This window comes from Bicyclus anynana, chromosome 10 (genome assembly GCF_947172395.1).
Source record: "Bicyclus anynana chromosome 10, ilBicAnyn1.1, whole genome shotgun sequence".
NCBI classification, from domain to species: domain Eukaryota; kingdom Metazoa; phylum Arthropoda; class Insecta; order Lepidoptera; family Nymphalidae; genus Bicyclus; species Bicyclus anynana.
Genome location: NC_069092.1, coordinates 13,424,769 through 13,452,410, shown reverse-complemented (window position 1 = coordinate 13,452,410; position 27,642 = coordinate 13,424,769). Strand labels below are relative to the sequence as shown.

At 35.4% G+C, this 27,642-nt stretch overlaps 1 protein-coding gene across 3 annotated transcripts in view; it reads right to left on the bottom strand.

Moving 5' to 3' along the window:
• Positions 1-1,505: 1,505 nt before the first annotated feature.
• The window catches only part of LOC112050133 (peripheral plasma membrane protein CASK), a 387,449-nt gene continuing 361,312 nt past the window's right edge, over positions 1,506-27,642 (bottom strand). Inside the window, exons 11-22 of one of the 3 annotated variants that reach the window (XM_052883735.1) lie at positions 19,443-19,631; positions 18,290-18,454; positions 17,430-17,498; positions 17,045-17,074; positions 16,392-16,490; positions 15,470-15,608; positions 13,726-13,770; positions 12,808-12,927; positions 11,831-11,941; positions 11,171-11,278; positions 10,228-10,403; positions 1,506-9,438 (exon numbers count right to left, since the gene is read on the bottom strand). In XM_052883735.1, the coding sequence (XP_052739695.1) occupies positions 9,259-9,438; positions 10,228-10,403; positions 11,171-11,278; positions 11,831-11,941; positions 12,808-12,927; positions 13,726-13,770; positions 15,470-15,608; positions 16,392-16,490; positions 17,045-17,074; positions 17,430-17,498; positions 18,290-18,454; positions 19,443-19,631 (1,431 nt within the window). In that variant the 3' untranslated portion in view covers positions 1,506-9,258. The remainder of the gene's footprint in view (positions 9,439-10,227; positions 10,404-11,170; positions 11,279-11,830; positions 11,942-12,807; positions 12,928-13,725; positions 13,771-15,469; positions 15,609-16,391; positions 16,491-17,044; positions 17,075-17,429; positions 17,499-18,289; positions 18,455-19,442; positions 19,632-27,642) is intronic. The other 2 variants (XM_052883736.1, XM_052883737.1) reach the window with 2 other exon arrangements.

The window sequence follows — 27,642 nt, the reverse complement described above, 5'->3', positions numbered from 1 at the left end:
AGGTTAGTTTTTGAGTTGGAAGTCGGTTGAATTTTTTTTATTAAAATTTTTATTTTTTCATTTTTAGTGTTAGCATACCTACTGAATGAGAACAAAAATTAATAAGCAATTAGCTAAAACGTTTTTTCCTCATGATAAGTACCTAAGTCCTACAAACCCAATTTTAAAAATACTACCTTATAAACTCATATACAAAATTTCACTCCCCCTTTATCCACACGTAAAATCCACAGAAAAACGTGAAAGGTATCATAACTCATAAGAAGTGGTCTTAACTGTCCTCCGTCTTCATCAGCTGACCCCCTATGTAGTCACAATCCATATGGGTGAAAAGTTCTCATCAATATAAAATTAATCAAGTACAAACACAATGTAGCTACTGTGAACCGTCGAGGAGTTCCCTTAACTGTCCTTCGTCTTTATCACCAGACCCTTAATACAATTACAACCCATCTAAGTGGAAAGTTCTCATCAATACAAATTTATGAAGTCCAAACACAAGGTAGCTACTGTGAACCATTGAGGAGTTCTCTTAACTGTCTTTCGTCTTCATCACCAGACCCTTAATACAGTTACAACCCATCTAGGTAGAAAGTGCTCATCAATACAAATTAATCAAGCCCAAACACAAGGTAACTGCTGTAGACCGTTGACGAGTTCCATCGTCAGTGTTTCGGCTCCATCATCAGACCAATTCCAGACCTTCATAAAATTGTAGTAGTTTAAAATACTTTATGGAAACACTAACAAACACACTAGCCGTCTCTATAATTTTCGAAAGTTCCCCTCGATTTCTCCAGGATGCCATCATCAGATCCTGAAATGAAAAAAATGGGACCACCCTGGAACCAAACCCTTCAAAACAAAAAAAGAATTTTTAAGATCGGTTTATAAATGACGGAATTATCGCTGGACATACATAAAAAAAAAAAAAAAAAAAAACATACATACAGCCGAACGTAGAACCTCCTCCTTTTTGGAAGTCGGTTAAAAATAATACAAATACAACATGTAATGACAGTAAATTAATGTGGTGTTGTGCACACACACAGCGAGTTTATTAGTTCCATTTTTATTAAGGTCTACTCATAAATGTCGTACTCTTGGTATCTATGGTCGCACTACAGTTGTCTGTTTTTTTATTCTTTGAAAATTAGCCCCTGACTACAATTTCACCTGATAGTAAGTGATGATGCAGTCTAAGATGGAAGTGGTCTAATTTGTTAGGACGATGAAAATCCACACTCCTTTTGGTTTCTACACGACATCGTACCGGAACGCTAATTCGCGTGGCGGTACGTCTTTATCGGTAGGGTGGTAACTAACCGCGGTCGAAGCCTCACACCAGCCAGACCTGGATCGGTTAAAAAAATCTCAATTGGCCCAGTCGGGAATCGAATGCAGGACCTCCATTTTGTAAATCCACCGTGCATACCACTGCGCCACGGAGGCCGTCAAAAATGTAGGTAGATGGTAAGGATTGACAATAAATAATATAAAACAAATATTTTGTGCTCTTTATTCAATTTTAACAGTTATTATAATGATTTATTTCAGTCATTGTCAGTTAGTTGTTATTGGGAAACAATCTGGAATACAGAATTATCTGACGTTAAATACATTTTTTTTCCATATTGCATGCAATTTAAGACTATTGTGATCAGTTGATACGAACAAATAATGTTTATGTCAACTAGATTGATTACAATTTTAATATTTTTATTACCATAAATTCAGTCTACAGGAAGAGATACGACGAAGAATTTTAAAAGTGGTTAACGAAGTTGAAATATGTTCTTATAACAATTATTGCACAATGCTTAATATGAATTGCAAAATACGATCTCACTTCGTTGTACTCTATGCTTCGTCTATCTTATTCCGTAGTCTATGATTACACGTAACTATTAATTTATTGACCATTTTTTATTTTCGTTTCAATATCATGTTATAACTTACATTATATTCCCAAATAGATATTTTCACTACGAATCCATTAATGTCTTTGGATGGGAAATAACAATATTAAAACACAAACTAAAATTAATAAAATCTTGTATAATGACCTAAATAATAAATGAATCAACAAAATCAATTTACAGAATGGTTAATGTCAAACATTAAAATACCTACTCTATTATAAATTCTAATGACTTTAAAAAAATAAATTATTATCAATAAATAAAAATTATATTAAAAAAACGAAAAAGACGGTAAGTAATGGAATGTTGAGGGTAATGTTTAAATTTTTGTGATGTATGTATAATATATTGAAAATACTCTTATTTTTAAATATTAATTATCATAACGTACGTAAGATAAACTTTCACACTCATTCAAATGAGTAGCACTAACAGCGAAAAATTAATATCTACTATAATTCATATTAATAAACGCCGAAGAAGAAACGAATATACCCATGTTCTGATACTTATAAAGCGAATCATCGATCATGATCTGTCAGAAACGAAGCCGGATATTATACTCCTTGCGATAGTTCCAGTTTTGGGCACCAGATCCGATAAGTTTGTGGCACTATACATTCATTGATTGATTGCTTGTTTGATTGATTGACTATATTCACCGCTTCCCCGCGCGTGATTCCCCGCTCCGCTTACCGGTTTTATATGAATTTCTTTTTAAACTCGCTCGCAAGTCCCTGTCCACTTAAGAGGAGCGGAGATTTTCTGCAATCCTACCGGATGGTTAATATTTCTCAGTTTCTCGGCTCCATTGCCTCGCTCCACTTCGGTGGACTGGCAGCCTTATACGCTTTAAATCTTCGGCGATTCTTATAAAGGACTTTGGTTGTTTTACATTTGGCTATACTTTTTTCTGTTGAGGGGCGCGGGATAAGGCTTACCTATACTGTACCGATCGACTTATTCAAGTTATCGATCAATGAATATGCACTCTAATAGAAATTAGAGTGCATTGTGAAATAATAAATAAATATACACAAAGTGAATCTTTCTTCTTCCTACATAGCGTTTATAACTTAGTAATATTTAACGTATTAGTCTAAAGACTACTAAAATGAGACTATACAACAAACAAATTTGATATATTTTGTATCGTTTCGATAAACAATTAAATACCATGCTTTGCATACAAACATTTCTGTTGTATACTATAGTAAGCTTGTTAAAAACGGTCTCGTCGAGCCCTAAATTATTTCCTTAAATCTATTTCGTAACAAATTACTTAAAAAACATCCTGGCACAAACAATATCCTTAATGAGTGTTCTCATTACAGTACTTCCGCATTTAAAATAAGATAATTGTTGTTTTTTTTTATTTGCAAGAAACATTAAAATTAGTTATACAAAGATGTTCTTATGTATTAGGTAACAATGTTTCACCATTAATAGATATACAATTATTTAATTGTTAAAATTAAAATTAAATGACATTAAGTTTAAAAGAAATATAATTACAACTATTTTTTGAAGCATCAATAAAGTACTCCTTTATGGAGTAGTAACATTTTTGTATTAGAAACTTTATTTGTTCTCGGTATTTTTCAAAATATTTGTAACACCATATGAACAGGTGTCCACTTACCAATATCGTAGCATATCCGTATTTATTGACATTTATGGCCCGACGTGACAGTTTATAACGTGCTTTTTCTACAAAAAACCGTAATATGTTCATGTGTATGCTTGAAGTATTGACAATAATTTTAAATCCTCTGAGAACAGTTGTGCATACCACAAATGTGGTTGTTGCCATTAAATATTTTATAGAATTCACACATAAGTACACAATAATATTATGTCTTACATAATATATATAATCGTTATATAATATGATAGCTTAAATATTTTTGTTTTATATTTTAAAATAATTGAACAACTAACAATGAATATAATATATGAATTGAATTGTCTAAGTAAATAAAATTCATTTATTTTTTAATTATGTGCACTCATTATAATAATTTGTACCTATAATATATAATAACATAAGAATCCATAGACAAACTGTCATGATATAAGATGGAAGTAGATAGACAGTATGAAACGGTTGCATGATAAAAGGATTTTTAAAAAGTAGAGTTTAGTCTATGATGAAAGGTTTAAACACATAATAGAGTTTAAGGCAGCTAATGTGTCTAATGCAATCTGTTGTCATAGTACCTATTCTTTAGAAGCAAAATAACCATTACGTCCCAAGAAAATAAAATGTTTCAAATTATAAATATAATATAAAGTCTCAATCAGTCAGACCCATTAATCCTGCATTGTTTTTAACTATTTTCTGTCTAAAAATCGTTAATGACGTTGCTTATCATCAATTTGTCTATGGTTTACAAAATGCAAACGTGCTTTTTGTCTCACAATTATTTCACAAAACCTAGGTACATGGTATACATAAAATCTATATGACACAAATAAATTATTATTTTTTAAGTGTAGCAACACTATCAAAAATTTCAAACAAAACAGTGCTACTCGCACACCACACATCCCACAATCCTATGGATAAATTCAATATTGTATAATTATTTTAATTTATCTAGATTTATACTTATATTCTTACAACTTACATTATGAAGTTTTCCACAACTTGAAATAATTTATTATTGTAACATAGTTGTAAAGAAAAAAACGTCACTTAGCTATAGATAAATATAATTATTGTTATTATTATATTTCACATTTTTTTTAGATCTAATAGTGTCTTTATTAATAATCATCGTTAGTAATTGAGAGAAAGAAAGAAAAAGGATGAAGAAGTAACACACTTTAAGTGCAGAAATATAAATATAACATGCTAAAGTTTATGGAAATATATTAAAGTTAAAGTTACATGCAAGAGACTAACGATGCATTTTAATAAGATTCAAAGTATTTAAAGATGACAAATAGGGGACAAAAAAATATAATGAATATTGAGCAAAAAATTTCAAATCTGCACTTAAAGTTTGAAGAATAGTTCAAAAACTGTTTAATATTATCAGAGCTTATTTCTAAAATACTTAAATATATTTATTAATAGTGAAATAGTGATAGACAGTTAGGTTTATAGTAAAATCCGCTAATACGTAGGTAGTAGTAATTTCTGTACAGGAATGGAAAAGTGCAATCATTCGTGTAGAAAGAAAAAATTAAGGCGCCCATTGAGAAATAATCTAATTCCAAAAATATCATTACACTTATTTAGGTATTTAAAATGATAGATTTTTCAAAAACATGTTTTTAAAAAAAATAGCCAAGAAAAACAATAGAAGCCAATTTTATGTCAATTTGATATTATATTATATTTCGCTCGAAATTTTGTTTGAATAACAATAATAAATATCAGAATTGACGCCTCTATAGATGTAGCTAATTAATTATTAAATTAATGTTAAGAATAGATAATGAATTTCAGAAATTAGCGAATACATGCCTCGGAAAATCTGATAAAATCCAATTCGAATTGTTGTTTATCGACAGTAGGTAAATATAATGAATCTGAATGTTTAAATATTTTTCGTATTATGAAACTGTTGTTTAAATTCCGTGGCATTATGACCAAAGATTTAGATGCTTTGATACGCCTTCAATATTTTTTAAATTGAAAAGTTCTTTTTTTAGTGTCGCAACATTGTTTACTATTTTTTAAAATTCTTACTGCAGAGCCTTGTAAAATAACACATGCCCAAAGTCTTCATGTTGACCCGCCACGGCTTGATTTAATAAATTAATGTTATACTTTTTGAACTCTGCCGATTACATTCATTATCATTAGCAACCCATCTTCGGTTCACTGTTGAGCACGAGTCTCCTCTCAGAATGAGAGGAAACTCGGCCAATAATCCACCACGCTGGCTAATACAGATTAGCAGAATGTATTTAAGTAGAGAATTATAAAAATTCTCAGGTATATACTTTTCCTCACGATAGTTTTCCTTCACCGTTTGAGACACGTGATATTTAATTTCTTAAAATGCACACAACTGAAAAGTTGAATGTGCATGCCCCGGACCGGATTCGAACATACGCTCTCCAAATCGAAGGCAGAAGTCATATCCACTGGGCTATCGGAGCTCTTTATAACTGTATAGTAAAGGCATATTTAACCATCTAATACTTTGGTCTTAAACAAATTTTTCATTTTTCTACTATAAATACTAAAAAAGAAAGAAATATATTATACAAATAATATGATGAACAATAAAATATAGTATGAATTTAATGGACATAAATCAATATTTCTCAGTTTTTTTTGTCCACAATATGTGAATTTTTGTAATATGTTTCGATAGTTAAAATGTCGATAACTAGACAATAGATAGATAATATCAAATAAAATAAAAAAAAATGTAGAGTAATATAATTAATGAAATAGTGTTTTGTTTGCCAACCCTGTGATATCTAAAACCTGAGATTTTATGATCAAAAGGTTTTCCAACTAAGAAACAACAAATCACGTAAATATCAAGTATCAACAATAAACAAAGGATTAAAAATGACGAATATTATCACAAAATTTTGAAAAAATATTGTTAAATGAATAAGATAAACAAAGAAAAATTACGCATTTCGTTATTTTTTTACATAATGTTTAAGTTATAGTAGCTAGCTAGTCCTAGCGAACATATTTTTTTCATCTTACTCCTCATATATTATAATCTAAACATTCAAAATGCAAGACAATTAAAAAAAAAAAGTTGTATAAGTTTCTTTGTTGGATAACCATTTAAATTTTCAATACTAACGAATTAATAGGATAGATCTTAAGAGTTAAATTTTGAAGTAAACATTTTAAGCTACAAATACACCCTAAAGAGTAACACCCTCCTTGTCGTTTATCTACTAATATAATAATTATAATATATTTATGTACACAGTTCTAAAAATTTTATGAAAAATCGAATTAATACGATAGAACTTGTTTTTTTTTTGGCACAAAATCTGTTGAGCTCTATTGTACCAAAGTAAAAAAATAAAATAAACAAAAAACGATGAATAAAAGAAACATTATCAATACAAGAAAAACAATAACAACAATAATAATTTAAAATATAATAACGATGCATTATCACAAAGGTATTGAATTAATACTTTTAACAAACTGAAAATGTCTTTTGTATTTTCAATTAAATAATTTCCCCAGCCTAGTCAATAAGGACTTTAGTATTATATAAACTTATTACTAAATTGTATATGATATACTCGTATTGTGATTCATTTCATGTTTATTTAATGTAAAAGGAAAAAAATAGGTAGGTACATAATTTAAAAAAAAATCGCACTTTTAGAATTATTGAGACCTAATCCAAAAAAATCTGATATTGACTTTTAGTCATACAATGACTTACAGCGAACATACCCATCGTCTGTTAATAAGACATAGGCATATTTTCGTGTAAAAAGAGGTACGCGCATATTTAGGTCTCTATCATGCCAACCCTTTCCCTCGTATGAGTTCGGTTTGAAAGCGTCTTAAATAGTGGCGAGTTTATAAATATGAAGAACTAATCCGAATTGTGTCCAAATAATAATAATCATAAGGTAAAATGTAATCTTTTTCACTAACGTAAAGATCTGATGCGTGTTGGGTCTATTTTAAGACACGATAATGTCCCCTAATTAAATATCAAATGCTGTATTATACAGATCTATTGCGAAATGATACGCGGTTTCGTCTAATTTTCAGAATTAGTGAGACCTAACAAAAAAAGGTCTTTTTTAAAATATGTGTATTTAGTCAAACAAAGACGTAAATTGCTACAGTTTAAAAAAAATAAAATAAATATTTAATAATAAATTATTTTTGTTTAATTTACTTTACAATTTGTAGGTAGATGGGTATATTATGATATCCAATTGCGATCTATTTTCTTTAAAATGTCGTGACCTACGAAGGTGCGACTTGATAAAAAGGCTACGCTGTTACCTATAGCTTTTTTTATTTCTCAATAATTTCGGACAAACTCTCAGGTTCACTCACTTAGTTAAGTGATTACTTAAGTCAATCTGTCAAGAAGCCACCAATGGGTTGCAACATTTTAAGAACTTTGTTTATCTGTCTGTCTATCCCTTCAATATCTCCATAATATATATAGCTTTATTGGAATATAGAAGATGAAAAGCTAAATTCCTTATTGACTGGACTGCATACTACAAACGTATTTTACTAAATTCGTTAAATTACATGATTTTTTTCCCTTCTACTTAAAATAAACGCATATTGGTTTCGTTTATTAAGTTTTGATTTTAACATCTACTTCCATAAGATCATCGAAAATCCAATTCTATATTGTGCCAGTACATGATCTTTTTTTTAATATTTTAAAACATTTTAATTGTAAAAAGTCTACAATTGTGATGAAAAAACATCATTTAAATTTAATTTATACTTGTCGTTGCCTCATATTCAATACGAACTGTTCTGAAATATTATTGAGTCCTTAAACTTTATATTGAATTGGACTTATACTAATTTGGGTAAATTTAATTGGCTTTTATTTTTTGCACTTTTGTAGAATTCGATATACGTTAGTTACAACCATTTCTCTCAAATCTTAACGCAATTGCTCAAAACAAACACTCTTTGATATGTATACCATGTCAAATACATTCAAAGGAAGGTTTTATTGGACTTTTGTAGGCCTTAGATGCGCACCACGACATTCACCTCAAGACGAAAGAATGACACTTCAACCAATAACGCTGGAATCGCTATATCGCTGTCTCTTTCTTTGCGTTGGGAGGAAAGAGAGCGATATTTCAACTTTGCCGATATTGGTCGTCAATATATTTCTTTCTCTTGGCGAGATATATCGTTGATTCCTACAAGGCCTACAAGAGACAATAAAAAAATTACAAACATTCAAACGAATCACTATCGACATGTCGAAGTATTCCAAACGAATTTAAACTGTATGTGTACAGAGATAAAGTTCAATTCAATCAAAGGAGGCGGTCTTACATCGGTGAGTCAGTACCTACTCTCTTTCTTCACAACGCAATGAATGATAGAGCGATATTTTCGATTGGTCGACATTTGTCTTTCTCTCGTCTCGAGATTTGTCGTAGGCTTACAATAGACTAAAAGATTCAAATGAATTTAAACTGTATGTGTACACAGATAAAGTCCAATTGGACTCTTGGGTTTACTGACTCACCCACCACCCACACGGGCTGTCGTCGATGTGGTTGTTCACTATCGACATGTCGAAGTGTTCGAATTTAAACCCTATGAGTACTTAGGTAAAGTCCAATTCAATCAAAGGGGGCGGTCTTACAGATAGCAGTCGGTGAGTCAGTACACCCAGGACACGGGCACCCACTGCGGGGTGGAGCGCATCCTAGCCAGCGCCGCCTCCAGCTGAGCGAGCGTGTCGTCGATGTCGTTGTTCACTATCGACATGTCGAAGTAGTGGCCGTACGTGCTTCGGAGGAGTTCCGACTCGCGGGCTAGCACTTCTAGGGAGCCGTCGTACTGAAAAAAAAAAAACAATATTACTTAAAGAAATAATGGGGTTATTCATCGCTTCATCATCATTACATCAGGCGATGGACGTCTGGTACTTACAATAGGGCACTTTTTATCAATAGTAATACTATAAAGAGGTAAAGTTTGTGGTAGGGGGAATCTCTCAATCTACTGAACCGATTTAAAAAAATCTTTTATCACTAGAATGCCATAGACTACATTTTATCCCCGTATTGTTGTGGGAACGAGAACTATGTCAATGAAACCGTGGGGATTCGGCTAGTTAGTTATATTAAGAGTAACAGTGCACCAATATGGATATATTGGTGTACTGTTACTTTTAATAAATCTAACTAGCTGAATCCCTCGCTCCCATGTAGCGCACAGACAAAGACTCAGGTAAGACAGCTAGCTAGCGTTCTGATGCAAGCTAAGTATGCGTTTTGTATAAAGAAACCTTTAGGAATGCGTTTTGATGTCTGCTCTTCTCTCGTTCTTCTGTATCGCGTAGACGAAGACTCTAGTAAGACAGGTAACATGGCTAGCGTTCTGGTGCGAGCTAAATACCATATTATGTTCTGTTTGGAGAAGCCTTATATGAATGAAGGACATCAAGATCCTATGGTAACTGGAACAACGAAGCAGTTAAAACAGATACAGGACTTTTACTGACATCCACCATGTTGTTCAAGCAGGGTGTGGCCACAAACACGACGTAGGGGGCGAATTCCACATACACATACACAGTATGGCGATGCGACTGGATGCGACAGATCGTCTGCAACGTATACTCACATCTGCCACGTTGTTCAAAGAGGGTGCGGCCACGAACACGACGTAGGGCGCGAACTCCGCCGTGCGCAGGATCTTCAGCGCCTGCGGCTCCACGTCCAGTATGGCGATGCGACGCTCCGAGTGGATGCGGCGGATCGTCTCCAACTTCGTGCCGTACATTGCGTCTTCGTGAGTGCCTGCAAGTAGATTACGAAAACCATAAATCATATTGAACAGGTCTCCCTCCTTCATGGGATATGGAGCCATCACCAAGCTGCACAAATGGGTTTGATGGCCTTAGGATGATGATGTTAATTCCATTAATGCTCACTATTAGATGTCAATGATAATCAGCTGGACTCACAGTTTTACGTGCTCTCCGAGGCACGGGGGTGTAACGCCACTAACTTTCGAATTCCGGACTAAGAATTTCTTAGAAGAGAGACCACATGATCCGAAATCCCTCAACCCAAGTTGGGTTGAGGGATTTCGGATCATGTGGTCTCTCTTTCTGTCTCATTTTTCTGTCTTCTTTATTATTTCTTTCATACTTTAACAACACCATCACCAGCATATTCTGGCGATGACGTCCACTGCTGAACATATGCCTCTTGAAAGCATTTCTAAACAATACAGTCTTGACTTATGGGAGGTCGACCATCACCGCGCTTTGAAAACATTGACCTTTCGAACTAGCAACATTTTATTCCTTCAAACTCTGCCCCTTGCCTTCAGTAAGTGCATTACTTTAGGAAGGCAGTGATCTATCACGGATTATTATTTGATTTCTGGCGTCTTTCACGCGTTGTGCCATTATATCATACAGCGTTTTCGCCCTCTTAGTTCAGGTTTTCTCGCTCTGTAACATGTATGGCACTAAGTTTGCTTTTGTGAAGGGCCTTGATTCCCCTTCAAACTCCATGAACTCGAGAATTACATGATTACGGTTGATCTAGTAACGTACCGTATTCTAAATATTCGTTGGCAGCGATGTCGGCCATCATTTCGTCGTGTGTAACGAAGTAGTAATGTCTGCCGTTCTCCTCGTCGGCGCGCGCGGGGCGAGTCGTGTCTGAAATAGTATACAATGAAAATTGACAAAATTGTAATTGAAAATAATGATTGTGGTGTAGACCACACAACTAAACTCAAACTTATTAAAAAAAAATCTAAACTGCCATCTATGAGCCTAAGACATAACTGCATCGCAACAGGTTTTTGAAGTGTTCAAGTTTTTAAAGCGCCATCTACAGGTACTTTCAAATAACAAACACTGTTTGACTATCCCTGTAGATACGATAGCACGCATCACCTAATTACAATTTTCGTAAAGTAACGCGAGTAAGTACGTGCGTAAAGAAGTATTACTTCCAAAAAGTTTTTTTGAATGACAATGATCAGTCTTACATACCAACAGCATTACCTGTAGGTACTAATGTTACATTTAGGTATACATGGTGTCAGGGATGAAGTTAATAAATCCAAAAAAAAAATATAACTTGGTCACCTAGGGATTTTTCAAAACTAACCAAATTCGTTTTAGGTTGTATATCAACCTTTTGTGTTTTATCCAATAATTACGGGACACTGTACACCTGTATATCATCACACGAGTGTAACTTACGTGGTATAGGGTAGGCGTACTGGTCAGGATGTCGCGCTATGAGTGTGTTTTTGATGTGACGACGCCCCACGCCGTGTGCGCCTAGTAGCACTATCGTTTTTCTCTGGAACGCTGAAAGTAGAAAATTAATCTTTATTAAGCATTGATGACGATAATGCCTTGGTGAACAGAGAGGCCCTCAATCGTCGCTGACTTTGGTTCAATTTAGGATTGGATATTCGTCTCTATTGGTTCATTGCGATCTACCCCTGTAACCAAGTGGCACGTCGATTCTCTTTCTACGATCGCAAACGCTTCGACTACTAGAAAAATGTACATAATGACATTTGCTATCGACAGGCCACGTGATCAAGATCTGTCGTTCCCATATTTTTTTCTAGTTTTCGAAGCGTTTGCGATCGTAAAAAGAGAACCGACATGCAACTTGGCTACAGGGGCTGGTCTGGTTTCAGTCAGCTAATTACCACTCTAACGAAAGTCATATCGCTAAGCATCTATTAATCGCCCGACTTCATAAATTAATAAATCGTAGGTACTCCCTTTCAAGATAGCGTGATACCTTTTAACACTGCGTCATCAGGTAACCTATTAGTTGCTTCTTAAAAACCCAAGTAGGTACACTAAGAATCACCACTCTCAATTTCACCACCAATTTTCTCATCATTTCCGTGTTCTAAGTTACCCTTCTAACACATTTGCTATACCTACTTTAAGATATTTCGAATCATAGTATTTCAACTTGCACCGGACTTCAACAGTGCCAAAGTGATAATCATGAAAACTTTCGACTTGCTGTTTTCTTTTAAAATTGACTATTGTCTGAGTGAATTTCAACCAATAATCTAGTTCCTGGTGCACTATTCGACGCAATAAAGTTCCGCAAAAACTTTAACAAACCAACTCAATAGTTCACAAGTTCACGCTCCAAATCACTTTCGAAATAGTTCACCAGTTGCTTGTAGGTAGGTATTACTTACACGGAAGTTTGACAACTTCTTCGTACGTCACGACATCCAGTTGATCGAACACGGCGTTGTGCTTCGCCAAGTATTTGTCTTTCGCCTGTTTCTTCTTCCTCCCGAATATCGAACAATTGACTGTAACAAGAGCGAAACAACAAACTTCAGTAATATGATATTGTTGCTTCATTCGATGTGACGCATTAGAGAAAACAAACTTCACTAGAACCACAAAATGGATATTTTGTTATTTGTTGTTTTACGTCATTTGAGACAACAATGTAGATTTATTGCGATTTTATTGCATTTGCTTTCTTCCAACAATTCTGGCTGGCTAAATACCAGAACTCTAATATATTCTGTGATTTTATAATATTTTTATTTTATAATATTTAGTTTTACTACAACTAGTTTTACTACTATTTACGAGTATAATATTATATTGGCTTACAAGTAAGCACGATTTGTATTGGCTTATTTGGTAGTTGGACAGGAAACAGCAGAGACAAGACGATAAATATCTCTTAGGATTCCATGGATTTACTGTGGGGTTGCGGGTTCATTGAGTAGCAGGAATTTTACCTCGCACAACGGCCAATCACATGGCTAAGTGCGGAAACGGCCCAGAAGAAAGAAGAAAGAGTAGCAGGAATTCCGAGCAGCTGCCAAGGTTTGTGACAGAGCTGTCAGTCTAAACGGCCTTTAAGGCGAGCACTTTTTTTTACTACTCGTGTTATTTGTCCTACCCAGTTAAAGGTAGAATCCTTCTAGAGCAGCTTTGAATATTCGTTCCGATAAAGAACTTCAAGTTCCTTTAGCAACTTTCAATAGAGATTTTGCTAGTATGACTCACGTACTCATTTTAACCGCATATAAAATCCATTTACTTTAGGTCATAATATTTATATATATTTTTCAAGTAATGCAAAAGTTTACCTGTATTTTCACATCCGTCGGTATGGGAGACACATCCCTCAGCTCCTAGCCGCACAACATTACAACACGGTCATGCAAACGCAAAATCGCAATGGAATGGTATGGTATGGGCCACTACTATAGATAGGGCACATAGCTTGGGGGATGCTTAGCCAAATATAGGACAATACTTTGTTTCATTGGACATGTACGATACAACAACTATAAATTAAAATATATACCCAAGGATTAAAGACACTACATCAACATAGATTATTAGATTTTAAAACAAACAAACACGTATAGGAAGGGTTGGTAGAGGTTGATATCATGTAACTAATCTTACAAAGTACGTAACTAGAATAATACGATTAGGTTACTTTGGTAACTTAGATCACAGATTTAATATTTAAGAGTAAGAGTGCTTGCGCCCTAGTCCACGGTTATGTAATTTTCAAATTAAAATGAATCTTAATGGCATTAAATCTGACTAGTTAAATTGAAGGTATACTTAAAAACAAATAAATCAAAAATTTATAATATATAAAAGAATAGCAAATAATGGGAATTATGTTGTTCTTTAAATTAGCAGATTTAATAGTAACAATCGATAGCGCATTAAATTTAAAGATATTAATTTGACTAAGCACATCCCAAACATAAGACACACACAGGTTCATTGGTAAATAACGCAAACTCCCTTAATCCTTTGAGATCTCATAATAATTTTAAAGTAGGTAGATATGCAGATATACAAACTTTTAAAATTAAATTTTGATATTAATGTACCAGGTTTAGAGCAAATACCATGCAAAGATAAATTTTTAGTAATATTTTTACAGTATTACGGGGAGCTTGTTTTACATATATAGAACAGCAAATAAAGGATTCTTTACATACCGACTGTAGATTTTTCCGTAGAAGTTAATGTTTGAAAGAAAAATATGAAATGTTAATGTATGTATCACAAACATTGTGACTACTAAAAATGAGGGAGCAAAGCCAAATAAAATAATGGAACAAAAATACGGTTAAGAATTGTAATAATTCTTCTCATAAATACCTATGTCGAAACCAAACATTTAGTAGGTTTCAATAAACTCATAGTGTAGCAAACCGTACAAACATAGAATAGCTACAGCTTTAGCAAGCCTTCCTTATTTTAATATGATCAAAATAACACAAATGATTTAACGCTGATTGAAAATTTAAACATTTTGATCCACAAATATCTAATAATTTCTTTTGTTACATGACAAGCTATTTTAGTGACAGCAATCACCATCTAAATGGTAATTTGAAAATGAAAACTGAATACAAAGGGAAATTTTAACCAAATTGAAGTTTTGACAATCAACGATAATTTATCGTCATTGTAGGTTGTTGGTAATTTGGAAGAAGAATTTGGAGTTTCAAATCTATTAATCACAACGCTTATTGCCAATATACCAAATTGTTTGGAGTGATTAATATTGTACTCAGATTTCTATTAGGAAATGGAGCGTTGCAGATGACAGTAGTACTGATAGTACACACAAACTAACGTCTCGAAATGGCCAGACAGTAGGTAATTTCTCAGGAGACAAAAAAATACACAATAATGTAATTATTTAAAAATGCATTCTCACAAACAATAGTATTATTGAATAATCGTCTAATTTGAATCCGTCTGACCATAGTTAATTGTTACCAAGCAACACCAAACTTTCCTAGAGTAGCCAAGGAACATTTATGGTAGTATATGAAGCATAAACATTTAGCAAACCTTGGTCCGTGTTTGATTTCTCGGCAGCTACGCAAGCAGCCCGCCATTCTTGCAGCTCTGGACTTGGGATGAGACCAGCAGAACCACCGGATGCATCTTTACGAGCTTGCCACCAGTGAGAGTCGTCTTTACTAATAATCTGAAACGTCATACACGACAAGATTAGATTGAATTAGTCTGTAGTGATATAATTTATAGGAGAGCCGTGATAGCCCAGTGGAAATGACTTCTGCCTCCGATTTCGAATATGCTTAAATCCGGTCCGGAGCATGACCTCCAACTTGTCAGTTGTGTACATTTTAAGAAATTAAATATCACGTGTCAATATCTCACGAAGGGAAAACATCGTGAGGAAACCTGCATACCGGAGAGTTTTCTTGATTCTTTTATGTGTGCAGTCTGCCAATCCGCATTTCTCGTGGTGAGGGAAGACTCTTGCTCAGCAGTAAACGCAATAACAGCAATACCCCCACAGGGGCAGATAAGTTTGTGTTTCTATAGCTTAACGTTTAGATCATGTTTTATTATTACTGTCTTCAAATTGTAACATTTATTTCGTATAACGGATATCCGCTTTGGTCCGAGAAGACAATTTGGAACCCTCTAACTTGAATTTTAAGTTTTCGACAAACCATCATCACCATTATTTAATAATTTTATTATTATTATAAATTATAAATGAATTTTAACTTTGACTTTTGTATAAAACATAAGGTCCGCCATCTTTAGGAATCTGCTCCATTCTGACGACGTCACTTAGTTACCTATGCATTGTCGATGCAAAATTTAACATGTAGGTAGGTATACAAATATTTTCAATAACGTTATTTAGATCTGTGAAGTTAAATTAACTATGGGTAATATCTCTAATACTTAAGAAAAAGGCCACAACAAATATTTATATTTTGTAATAAATGAATACCTGCAGTATGTCCCCTGTATTGAAAGCAATACCAGCTTGAGCGCACGGTATCAACTCGTCTTCTAGAGGATCGTAATCGAATTGAGCTCTCACAAATATCTGGAAAGACAAAAATAAAAATCAAAGGAAGAATCTATTCGCTGATATTTTTCTAGCTGACATTTTTTTCTTTTAATGGAAAGATGCAGTTGAGTATGAAATAATATCACTTCAAATATTTCTGCGTCAATTCTTCTCAATTTTGTTTTATTTAATTGTTTCCGTTCTTTACACAAGTTGATTTGACATGATATTGATGCTTTCGTATTATTCTTAAAAAGTGATAATCTCAACAATATTCACAATGAAATAATAAACAGAGTTAAAGCTATGAAGATTAACATGATTAATAATGAAAATGTATATAATGATTATTTATGCATGGATAAAGATATGTCTAGGGCTACAATGATGGAGGCTATAGAATGCTAGATGAAACAATAAAGCGATGGTAAAGAACAACAAGCGCACAGAAACGGCGGAGTACGCGGGAACGCGCAGCCATGCCCGGGTGACTTAACAACACAACACAACACAACACAACATAAACACAAACAATAATGATAAACAAAACACAACATAAAGTAGCAACTGCTCTGGTAATCGCTACTTACTAGCACGGGCGAAGGCTTTATCCGGAATAGCTAGTTAGAAGAAAAAAATAAAAAAGGTTTATTTTAGTCAAATTTATACAATAACCAATAAAGACAAGCATTTGATTAGTAATTTATGTGCGCTTGCCGGCTTTTGTTTATCAACTACTAATTTTGTTAAAGTCTTGTACCATGTTAGTGCCACACAACTATTTCAAACAAAAATGTTAGAAACTACATTAATTGAACACACTTCAAAAAACTTCTAAATTTAATAAGGTTGCCTTCTTCAAATAAAGTGTCAGCAAAATGCAAAACATTCCTAGAACACAGAGCTTTAGGGGTTGCCAAGAGTACTTCTAAGTAACTCAATTATGGAAAACAAAAACAAACAACTAACACCTACCTCACAAGGTGGCGGCGCCGACCGGTATGATGGAACTATCTTGAACGTAACAGATCCGCGGGCATCTCGCTGTAAGTTATAGATCCAACAATTTAATACTAATAAAACAACCTTATAAAATCCTATAGGTACATCCGTTATCATATATTTTTTTAATAAAGACTGTGTTTTTGTAGTGTTGGTAGTAATAGTATTGTAGATGTATCTTAGACTTCTGTTGAGTAAGTTATGTATTGGACTTTTCGACCATAATTAAAAAAGTGTAGAACAAGGATACTGCTGTAATTACAGGCATACCCGTATAGGCGTTACACCTTCGCCTCAGGTTTATGGACATACAACAGCACTTTGTGGGACACGTTCCTTGCATGCTCTGTGAAATTATTGCTCTATTTATAGGCGATGAATTTCTTCTCAAAATGAGGCTTGCCATTTCGTCCGTCGATTATTACAATAAAAAACTGTCGGTAAAATTTCGATTTTAATTTTTAAGTTAGCTGATCAACACAAATATTCGCAGACAGTGCCTTGGTCAAGGTAACAGAAGGTACTTTACTGAGTCTGAGAGGTCTGAGGAGGATTACATTTAGGTTTCATTTCGTTTAGTAAACTCTGTCAGGTAGATAAGAAATTCTGATATCAAGGGCTGGTTTCAACACATTAATATAATACAGTGTGTTTTCATCACTTTTTTCCTTTTTTATCCAGTGACACAGACATAACTTGTGAATACTTTTCACAAAGTGGTGAATCTGGCTCTAAAACTACCATGTTATCAGATTGTAACCCATTTAAAAGAATGTATGTGTACTTTGTAATAAAACTGATTACACTGCTGATCGAATTAACATTTTCCATACCAGCATCCTTTGTAGTTGCGCAACGGACTGGTTGGCGACGGGCGTGCCGTTGATCTCCTTGATCTCGTCACCTACGTGCAGCGTCGCCTGCCTGTGTATCATGCCGCCGTGCATGATGCGCGCCACGATACACCGCCCGTCATCTGCTAGCTTCAGTGTTATCCCCTGGAAAACGTGGTAGCAGTTGTAGAATCTTTTGTGTTTTGCACCTGCTTATATTATACTTGTTCCCGTTCTTGTGCGAATACGTAGATAAAATATTCCTAAATCTATATTCATCAGGGATAATGTAGGATTTTATTGGTGAACGAATTTTACCATGTTGTAGGTATCCCGTCCGTACTACCTACAACATGGAATGCCTTCTCGCATTCATTCATTAAAATTTAAGTTGAAAGGACAGTGTGATTCAGGAACGAGGAAAGCGTCGCCGAGCATACGCTTTCTTCAAAGAAGTCTATGCATTGCAGTAGACTATCCAATATAAACTAATACTGATGCTATTAATGACTTTCTCTGACTCCTATGGTCAGTGTTTTTATGGAACTACAAGAGGCGCACCCAGATCACGAAAAACTTGGTGATGCCGATGCTGATGATGATACCGATGCTGATGCCGATGCCGATGCTGATGATGAAAATTATAATGATTTCTCTCACCATAGGCTCGTCGGTGTTCTTCTGGAACTGCACGAGGCGCACCCTGGTCACGTTCTCGAACTCAAGCTCGGTGTCGTCGTCGCAGAGCTTAGACTTCCTTTAACGAAGTTGCTGATGCTGATGATGATAACTATAATGATTTCTCTCACCATAGGTTCATCGGTGTTCTTCTGAAACTGCACGAGGCGTTCTCTGGTCACTTTCTCGAACTTAAGCTCGGTGTCGTCGTCGTAGAGCGCTTCCTTTGAAGAAGCTGCTTATACTGATTTTGATGCTGATGCCAATGCTGATGCTGATTATGATAATTATAATGATTTCTGTCACCACAAGCTCGTCGGTGTTGTTCTGGAACTGCACGAGGCGCAGCCTGGTCTCGTTCTCGAATTCAAGCTCGGTGTAGTCGACGTAGAGCGCTTCCTTTAAAGAAGCTGCTTATACTGATGCTGATTCCGATGCTGATGCTGATTATGATAATTATAATGATTTCTCTCACCATAGGCTCGTCGGTGTTCTTCTGGAACTGCACGAGGCGCACCCTGGTCACGTTCTCGAACTCGGGCTCGGTGTCGTCGTCGTCCTCCGCCGGCGGCTGCGCGCGCCCGTTGACCGGCGGCGGCGACGCGCGCAGCGACTCCTCGCCGTACACCTCGCGCGCGACCACGTCGTGCGCTTGTAGCAGAGCCTGCGCAATAATGGATAACAATTCTTCATTCATTAGGATAATCTGCGGAAACACATCTCATGGGGAGGAAGAGTAGCAGGAACTGATCGCCCTGCCGTTTATGCCTACCCTGTACAGCAGCGTGCAAGGCTTTTGTTTTTCTTTAGAAAAGAATAAAAAATTGATAAATAAAAAAAATAAAAAATGTCTTTACGTTGCTGGAATCGAACTCTGGTTTAGTAAGTTTTGCCCCTTAGTTTCACATCACTTGTAAAGTTGAGACGATATGATAACGTCAAAATGTGGTGATGCAAGGCTTGGGTGTTAGGTTTATTTTTGTTACGGAATTTCTTGATTCGTTCGTCGCGCTAAAAGCCCGCGATATATAGCTTAAACATATATTAATATAAATAAAACTGTAATCTTTGATAATAAAAGTAAAGTCGTCTTTGAAAAAGATGATGTAAAGTGAATTGCTTTAATACAGCGAGCATTTATTTGATTAACTAACGAGAAAGCACCGAAGCTGCACTTTAACGGAATTCGTTTTTCGGCTCACACACAAAAGGAAGAGAACGTTTTATGTGAATTTTTCAATATTGCGGTTAACTTTTAATTCGCAAATGTGCCGAATAAAAAAAAAATACTTTGTAAGCGAACGAAAAAGTTTTCTTTGTACCTACGTATTCGATGCAAGAATTATTGAAATAAATGTAATTTTGGTAAGGGCTAGTAAAAAACACAAAAAGATTTCTATTTGCTTATGCTAGATACAGCAGGTATTATAAAAAAATATTAATTAACGGTGATTTCAATTCTCGATTGGAGTTAGGTAAAGGGTCAGACTAGGTTAAATCAGAATTGGATTCGAACCCTGTCCTTTGGTCTATATTTAATATTTATAGCGCCAACTCACTTCAAACACAGACACAGGGTAGTAGGTAGAGTGCTCGCAAGATAACTCGTATGTTGCCAGGGTTAGTGATCTCTTTTACCCGTCAAGAGATAGATAGAGATAGACGACAAGATGGCGGCATTTTTGACTAGTTCCGATTTTGGCCATGCGCAAATTTATCGTGCGCGCACTTTGCTAATATTATAAAGAGGTAAAGTTGAGTGAGGTTCTAGGTCTAGGTGGTAGGTAATCTTTGGATCTACTAAAACCATTTTGTAAATTATTTTAGGCCACGTTATTTGTGAGTATCATTGGCTATACCTATTTATCCCCGTATTTCCACAGAAACATGAACTGTCTACGAGGTCTGCTAGTGACAAATAAATACTCCGTTTTAATAATACTAGTATTTCAGTAATATTGAAAATTAACAATGGTAAGTACGAACACCCATTTAAAATCATTACCGGATCCGTTTGTACCTACACGTAGTTTAATATTGCACAATTTACTACGAAATTGGTACATATATAAACATCGTACGTATGAAAACTGAAATCTAATGGCCAAATTATTTAGACAGCTCATTTAGCGATATACTGCATTTTCAAATTGCGCTGTGTACGGATATTATTACGAATTGAAACAGTTTAGCAAAATTTACAATGATGTGAATTCAATGGTATGAGCATAATGCAAACTATATTTCCCGTCTATTCATTTCATACTACGAGGTAGGCAATGAAGATTATATACGGTCTACGGAAGACTATAGATCGGTTACGTACCTACAAAATGACCACAGAAAGTGATCTGAACAATAGGCTACAAAACTGAGCGCACACATTTTTTTTTTTTATATAGAGTAAGCTCGCGCTTGACCACGATCTCACCTTAAGTTAGTGTAAATGTGGCCTAAGGTGATACGCGCTTGCCTATAAGATGCCTATTCACTCTCATCTTAATAATGCCTGATGATCTTAAAGATATTTATGTATATATAGTTTTTACACTTCCTGAACACACAACTCGACATTGTAGACGATATTTATTTATTATTTGTTTTAATAACGTTCGTTGTTGACCTCAACTAACATTGAGATGTGGAAATTTCCTCTTTTCTCGCCTCATTTTTCATGATCTAGTAACATATCTAACAGTACTTAACATCATTGGTAGGTATATAATCAACAGCACCATTGAAAATTGTAGAAGACCTTTGCGAAGTACTATAGAACAAAGTTTTCTATTCAATTTTGAACATGACCACTTGCTAAACAATTATACATATTATAAAATCCTATAATGCTTGGAGAAAAGTATAACTATTTACAACACAAAGAGGTAGTCTAATACATCTTTAGATTTTGAAGTTCAGATATAAATATTTAAAAACTATTCTATTTTTGTGAAATCTTATTACTTCTTCGCATGATAATTCACTTTAAGGAAATTTAATAAATCAAATGAATATACAACGCCTGCAGCTTTTGGTTTACACTCCAATGGATAAACTCAAATACGAGTACTTAAATGCCACGAAAATCCACTTTAAACATAAAGTGTGTAGGAAAATCGTCGGAAGGAAACATGAATAATACGTTTCCCGTTAACGTTTTAGCGCATTCGAGACAACTCAACCGATTCCGCGAATACCGCGGCGTTAAGTATTAGGGTGCTTTTCCACCAGAGATGTGCTACGCTACGTTGCTACGGACGCGTTTGATATCCACTAATCATATTCATTGGGGCACATAGCTTAGCATTGGTCGAAATACATTGTTTTTTATATGGAAGGATACGTGCTATGGATGCGTGCTATGGATGCGTGCTATGGATGCGTGCTATGGATGCGTGCTATGGATGCGTGCTATCGATGCGTGCTATGGATGCGTGTTATGGATGCCCTACTATCGATACATCGCAAACTGTGTGTGCTGTGTTTGTGGCGACATCTGGTCAACGGTTCCAACTGAAAACCAGCGCTACATGCTCTTTTTATTTAAAGAGTATGTAGCATTATGCTGAGTTGGATCCCTTTACTGGGTTGTGCCACACATCGCAGGATATTGTTAAAGAACAAATTGTGTTGTGTGACATAATTCTCTAAAAAAGGTTTTTTTCTTTCAAACTCGTAGCTCGAGCTTCGCATCTTTCTCGCGCAGCTACTTTGCGGCGACGCATCTTCATAGCGCATCTTCCTCACACAGTTACATAGTTTAGTAATGGTGGAAACGGTCACATATTTTCGTATCGTAGATTTCACATCTTCGCAACATAGCATAGCACATCTCTGCTGGAATAGCACCCTTAAGCCCCAAAGTAGTAAATATAATCGTGTTTTGAGCACGGATTCTCAAGTGGATTTGCATTATCATTTTATTCTTAGTATGAAATTTTCTGGCTCACTATCGGCAAGGCGTTTTGGAGTATTAAATCAGTATAACGTTATAGTAAAATAGACCTTGTGTTCTTCGATTATAAAGTTTAAAATTCCACAATGCGTATTTTTAGTTTTCACTTTAAATATGCGTAGTAAAGGAATCGAGTCACATGGAATTTCATTGACTTTGAACCTCTAGTTAATAAGTACGATTCAGTTCTGAGTTCTTTCAGAAATTCATTATAACTACGTGACTTAAGTCGATGTTAAGTTATTTCTAAATAAGACCAAGTTAAGTTATAAGTTCTATTTCACTTTAGACACTCTTATATAAAGAAAATTTTCATAAAATGAAAAATATACAAAGACCATAGCCAAGTAAAACCAGTAATTTTCGAGAAAATCCAACAAACGTACTTCAAGTCTTTGTCAACATGTTTTTTGTTTAGGAAAAATAGAGAAACCAACATCGCTTGTCCGACTAAGAGATTTAATAAGACGATAGTTGCGAGGGACTGAGGGCGTGTGATAGCCAGACATACCTAATTGAAGTAAGGCTGATACTTACCCTATGATCGAATTAAGGTAAGAACGGTAGCCAATTATGGTGTTTCGTCTGGGGTGGCTTTCGAATGTAGCAGATTTGAAGGGTCCAGACCCTCAACCAACAAAATATAGAAGCGTATTTTTTAAATATTTTCCTCCGCATAATTAGGAAAGGGAAATCAGGTCGCCACTCGACTGTAAGCTTGGCGTATTTTTGAAAAACACCGTTTTTAAATACAGCGGTGTTATCACGAAGAAAGAGTCTGGTGATCTCTAGCCGACAGTCATTTAGCTTAACCCTTCGAAGAAACTTTAACGAAGTGTTGTCACAAAGCTATGGGTTGTCGCGAAAGGAGGAGAGAGATTTCATGATATTACGCACAAAATATGTAAAATTACGTTTAACACTTAGACAATATTGAGGATCTGAACCCTTCAAACCTACTAACGTTCAAAGCCACCACATTCTATACTCCATTATTGGCTTTTTTTTTTTTTTATTCTTTACAAGTTAGTCCTTGACTACAATCTCACCTGATGGTAAGTGATGATGCAGTCTAAGATGGAAGCGGGCTAACTTGTTAGGAGGAGGATGAAAATCCACACCCCTTTCGGTTTCTACACGGCATCGTACCGGAACGCTAAATCACTTGGCGGTACGTCTTTGCCGGTAGGGTGGTAACTAGCAACGGCGGAAGCCTCCCACCAGCCAGACCTGGACTGCAAATCTCAATCTGCCCAGCCGGGGATCGAACCCAGGACCTCCGTTTTGTAAATCCACCGCGCATAGCACTGCGCCACGGAGGCCGTCATAAAACTCGCCACGGATCTTTGTGTTTGTGGAGTATAGATGCGCGGTAAGGTCTAGTCAGCTCCCCACCCGCGCCGTTTGTATCGTTAATGATTCATTGCGCAGTCATTTGTTGCTAACTTCAAAAACACAATATCTCGTGGCGGGCACTGTATCTATGGTACGAGTAGGCACGTGCTGACAAACTTTCAGCTTTCATAAAATGCGGTTTGTCTGACTATCGCAGTCTCATTTATTCCTTCACTATTTTTTTCATCCCCATCTTCGTTTTATAGTTAAACAAGCGCTTTCTATGCAATAGCTCTGTTTGTATCGCAATATTTTACACGAATAACGGCACAATCCACTTACTGCTATCGTATCTCGTTATGTTGTACAGTCTAATAAGTAAGCGCTTTCAAGCGCTGCTGAATAATAAGAGGATTAGACTTGAAGGTTTAACATTTATGCTAGAATAGGGAGCATTTTCTTCAACCAATTAATACAATCGTTTTATAGTTTTACTCGTTATTGCCTTCGGCTTTGTTTTTAATGTTTGTGTCAGACAAAAGTGGACAACGTAGAGTTACTAAGTTGATATTATAATAATCGAAATTGAACTTGAGTAAAACCCACCGGAAAGTGCAGTGTTGGTCAACCACCTATTAGCTGGGCACCGGGGGTTTTGGGCGAGCGTAGAAGCATCGCTTCATGGGGCCCAAAGGCAGAAGCTTAAGATGTGGGCGGAACGAATCTCTAAGGGCGTCTCCTCTGACACTCGGTCCTCGGCTTAGAGGGCCATTCTGGAAGGGTGTTTTGATCTGAGTGTATCAGTCTGGGCGCTCCCAAAATCGTGGGTTAAAAGAAAACTACGTCCACGACATCAGACATAGGGGACCTCGTAGCTAAAGACCGTGGCAATTTGGAATGACATCCTGACATGAGACCTATGTTCAGCAGTGGACGTCCATCGGCTGATAATGATGATGATGATGAGTTAAATAAATTGTCTGCTTGATGTTAAGTGGAAAACTATCGCCTATAATAGAGCAAACACTTTGCAGAATATGCTAAGAACAAGTTGTATCTCCATTACACTACTGATTGGCGGTAGTAATAAGTATAGCGATAGTATGGCATATTAAAGACATCTCTACCGCTCCCAATAACAAAATAGCAAGGAAAACAACATACCTACAACAAATTAAACTGTCGGTTTAAGCAATCAATTTTGTAAATCACAAGAAAATCAAAATACGAGCAATGTCTGTACAGTTAGTTACATAGAATTTTGTGTAGATATTGCTCGAGTAACTTTAGGCTCCAATTCGAGCCTGTCTAACGACTCGCAAAGATCAATTTCAGATAAGGGTAGCAACAAGAAACCTTTCGGATCGATCCCATTCGACTGTATTTACAATAAATGGAATACATAGCCATGTCACAAGTATCTACAACAACAAACACACACAATTTAAGATATGTACCTACCTACATTGAAACATAGCTTCCGTTTATCGAAAGCCTCACAGTCACATCATCAAGTTTATAACGTCCACTTTGCAGCGCGCTAAGGGATGTGGTAGATATGAGCTCTGCCTCTGCTTTCGGAGGGCGTAGGTTCGAATCCGGTCCGGGCCATGTACCTCCAACTTTTCAGTTTTGTGCATTTTAAGAAATTAAAAACACGTGTCTCAAACCATCCCGTTCCCGAATTTCAGAACTCAAAAAGAACAATTGATTACAGGCACCACCACACAGATCAACCATGGTAATAGTATTCCACTTCTGTGTTTCCTTCTGTGTTTTATTGTTGAATTGTGTGCGTTAAATTATTTATATCTTTTCTATTTTTCTTTTTTTTCTCTGAGGACGACTCTTACCAAGACGTAAACAAAATCTCAATTTAAATTTTGCAACGTTAAAGTTGAGAATCCCAATAATCTAGGTTTCTAGGGAGACAGTACAGGCCGACAGTGTATTTACCGACCGCTGCCTGGAATTCACAAAATCTGATTTCCTTCACAAAGCTGGGATTGCTATGATTATCCTGTTTAGCCCGGTGGGAATTTCACTAAAGCCTTATATTAAGGCAGAATTATTCGCCTCGTATACCAACGCAACTATATATTCAAGATAGAGTAAATGAAGACCTAAAGTGAAACAATGAAAGGCATAATAAAACAAGGCTTTGAACCATGAGGTACCAAATTAAATCAAACTAGTATTATAGTATAGTATTGGAACGCATGAAAACTTAAATACTTACGAGTAACTTACCTGACATTCAACTAGAGTCTTAAGGTCATTTTTGTGAATTCAATTCTATTTCGTCTACAAGTGCTCATAGACTTATGCATTTAGTTATAACAGAACATCGAGCATTCGCCGTTTTTATATTTCTCGAACAACGAGCCGAGCCAAGCATAGAGTCGAATATTGCTACAAACATCTTGATAATTCTAACGAACGCTCTATTCGATGTTTCCATTCTAAATTGCCACAATGCTCGATAGAATGCTCGCTAAAATATATAATTCTCGTATTTTTCTGAACTGTAACATTCGCACGAATGCTCATAACAAGTGAATGCTCAAGTCTATCATCACCTTAATAATAAGTTTACATGCCATGACCAAGAAAGACAGGAATGAAATCAGAAATCACATACGACCAAAAGTCACTAGTCGTATATAATTTCTGATTTCTGCGAGCCCATTCCTGTCGACTGCTAGTTATTAATTCTTCGAAAAACCAATAAGGGATTGGGACCTTTTCTTGTAAAACAGTCTTGTAACTTTAAGTAATCACAAACTTACTACACACACATGCCAAAATACGAATGTTGGGGTTACTATAAATTCAGATATGTCTGCCATTTCCACATATTCTTGGCTTTCTGTAATAAATCTCTTCTGAGTAAAGCTTACGGGGCAAAGGCAATTCGAATAAGAAAGTTAATTATGAATAGTGCTAGAGTGAAATTAAGTTTCCAAGAACCTAAATATAAGGTTAGGATTAATCTTACAACACATATGGTCATCATCATCATCATCATCATTATCATCATTAACTACACATACTTGGCTCACTGTTGAGCACGAGTCTCCAAAGAGTGGCATTAGTCCACCATGCTGGCCGAATTACACATGTTATATAGCATCGGAAATGGAAAAGTTGTCATGTTATGACTTATTAATATAATATGAGATTAATAAATAATTAAATATATCGAACTCAACTTTATACTGAAAATAACTTGAAATATTTAATTATTAAACTTTTCTCAGAGAGTAGCCGACCACTTCTGACAAAATCAGGTTATTCATTTATAACTATTTCAGTGTCGCTTGGACATGTTATCTTAGACAATAACATCGTTAATTCATATATTAAACTTACATTCACAACTATAATA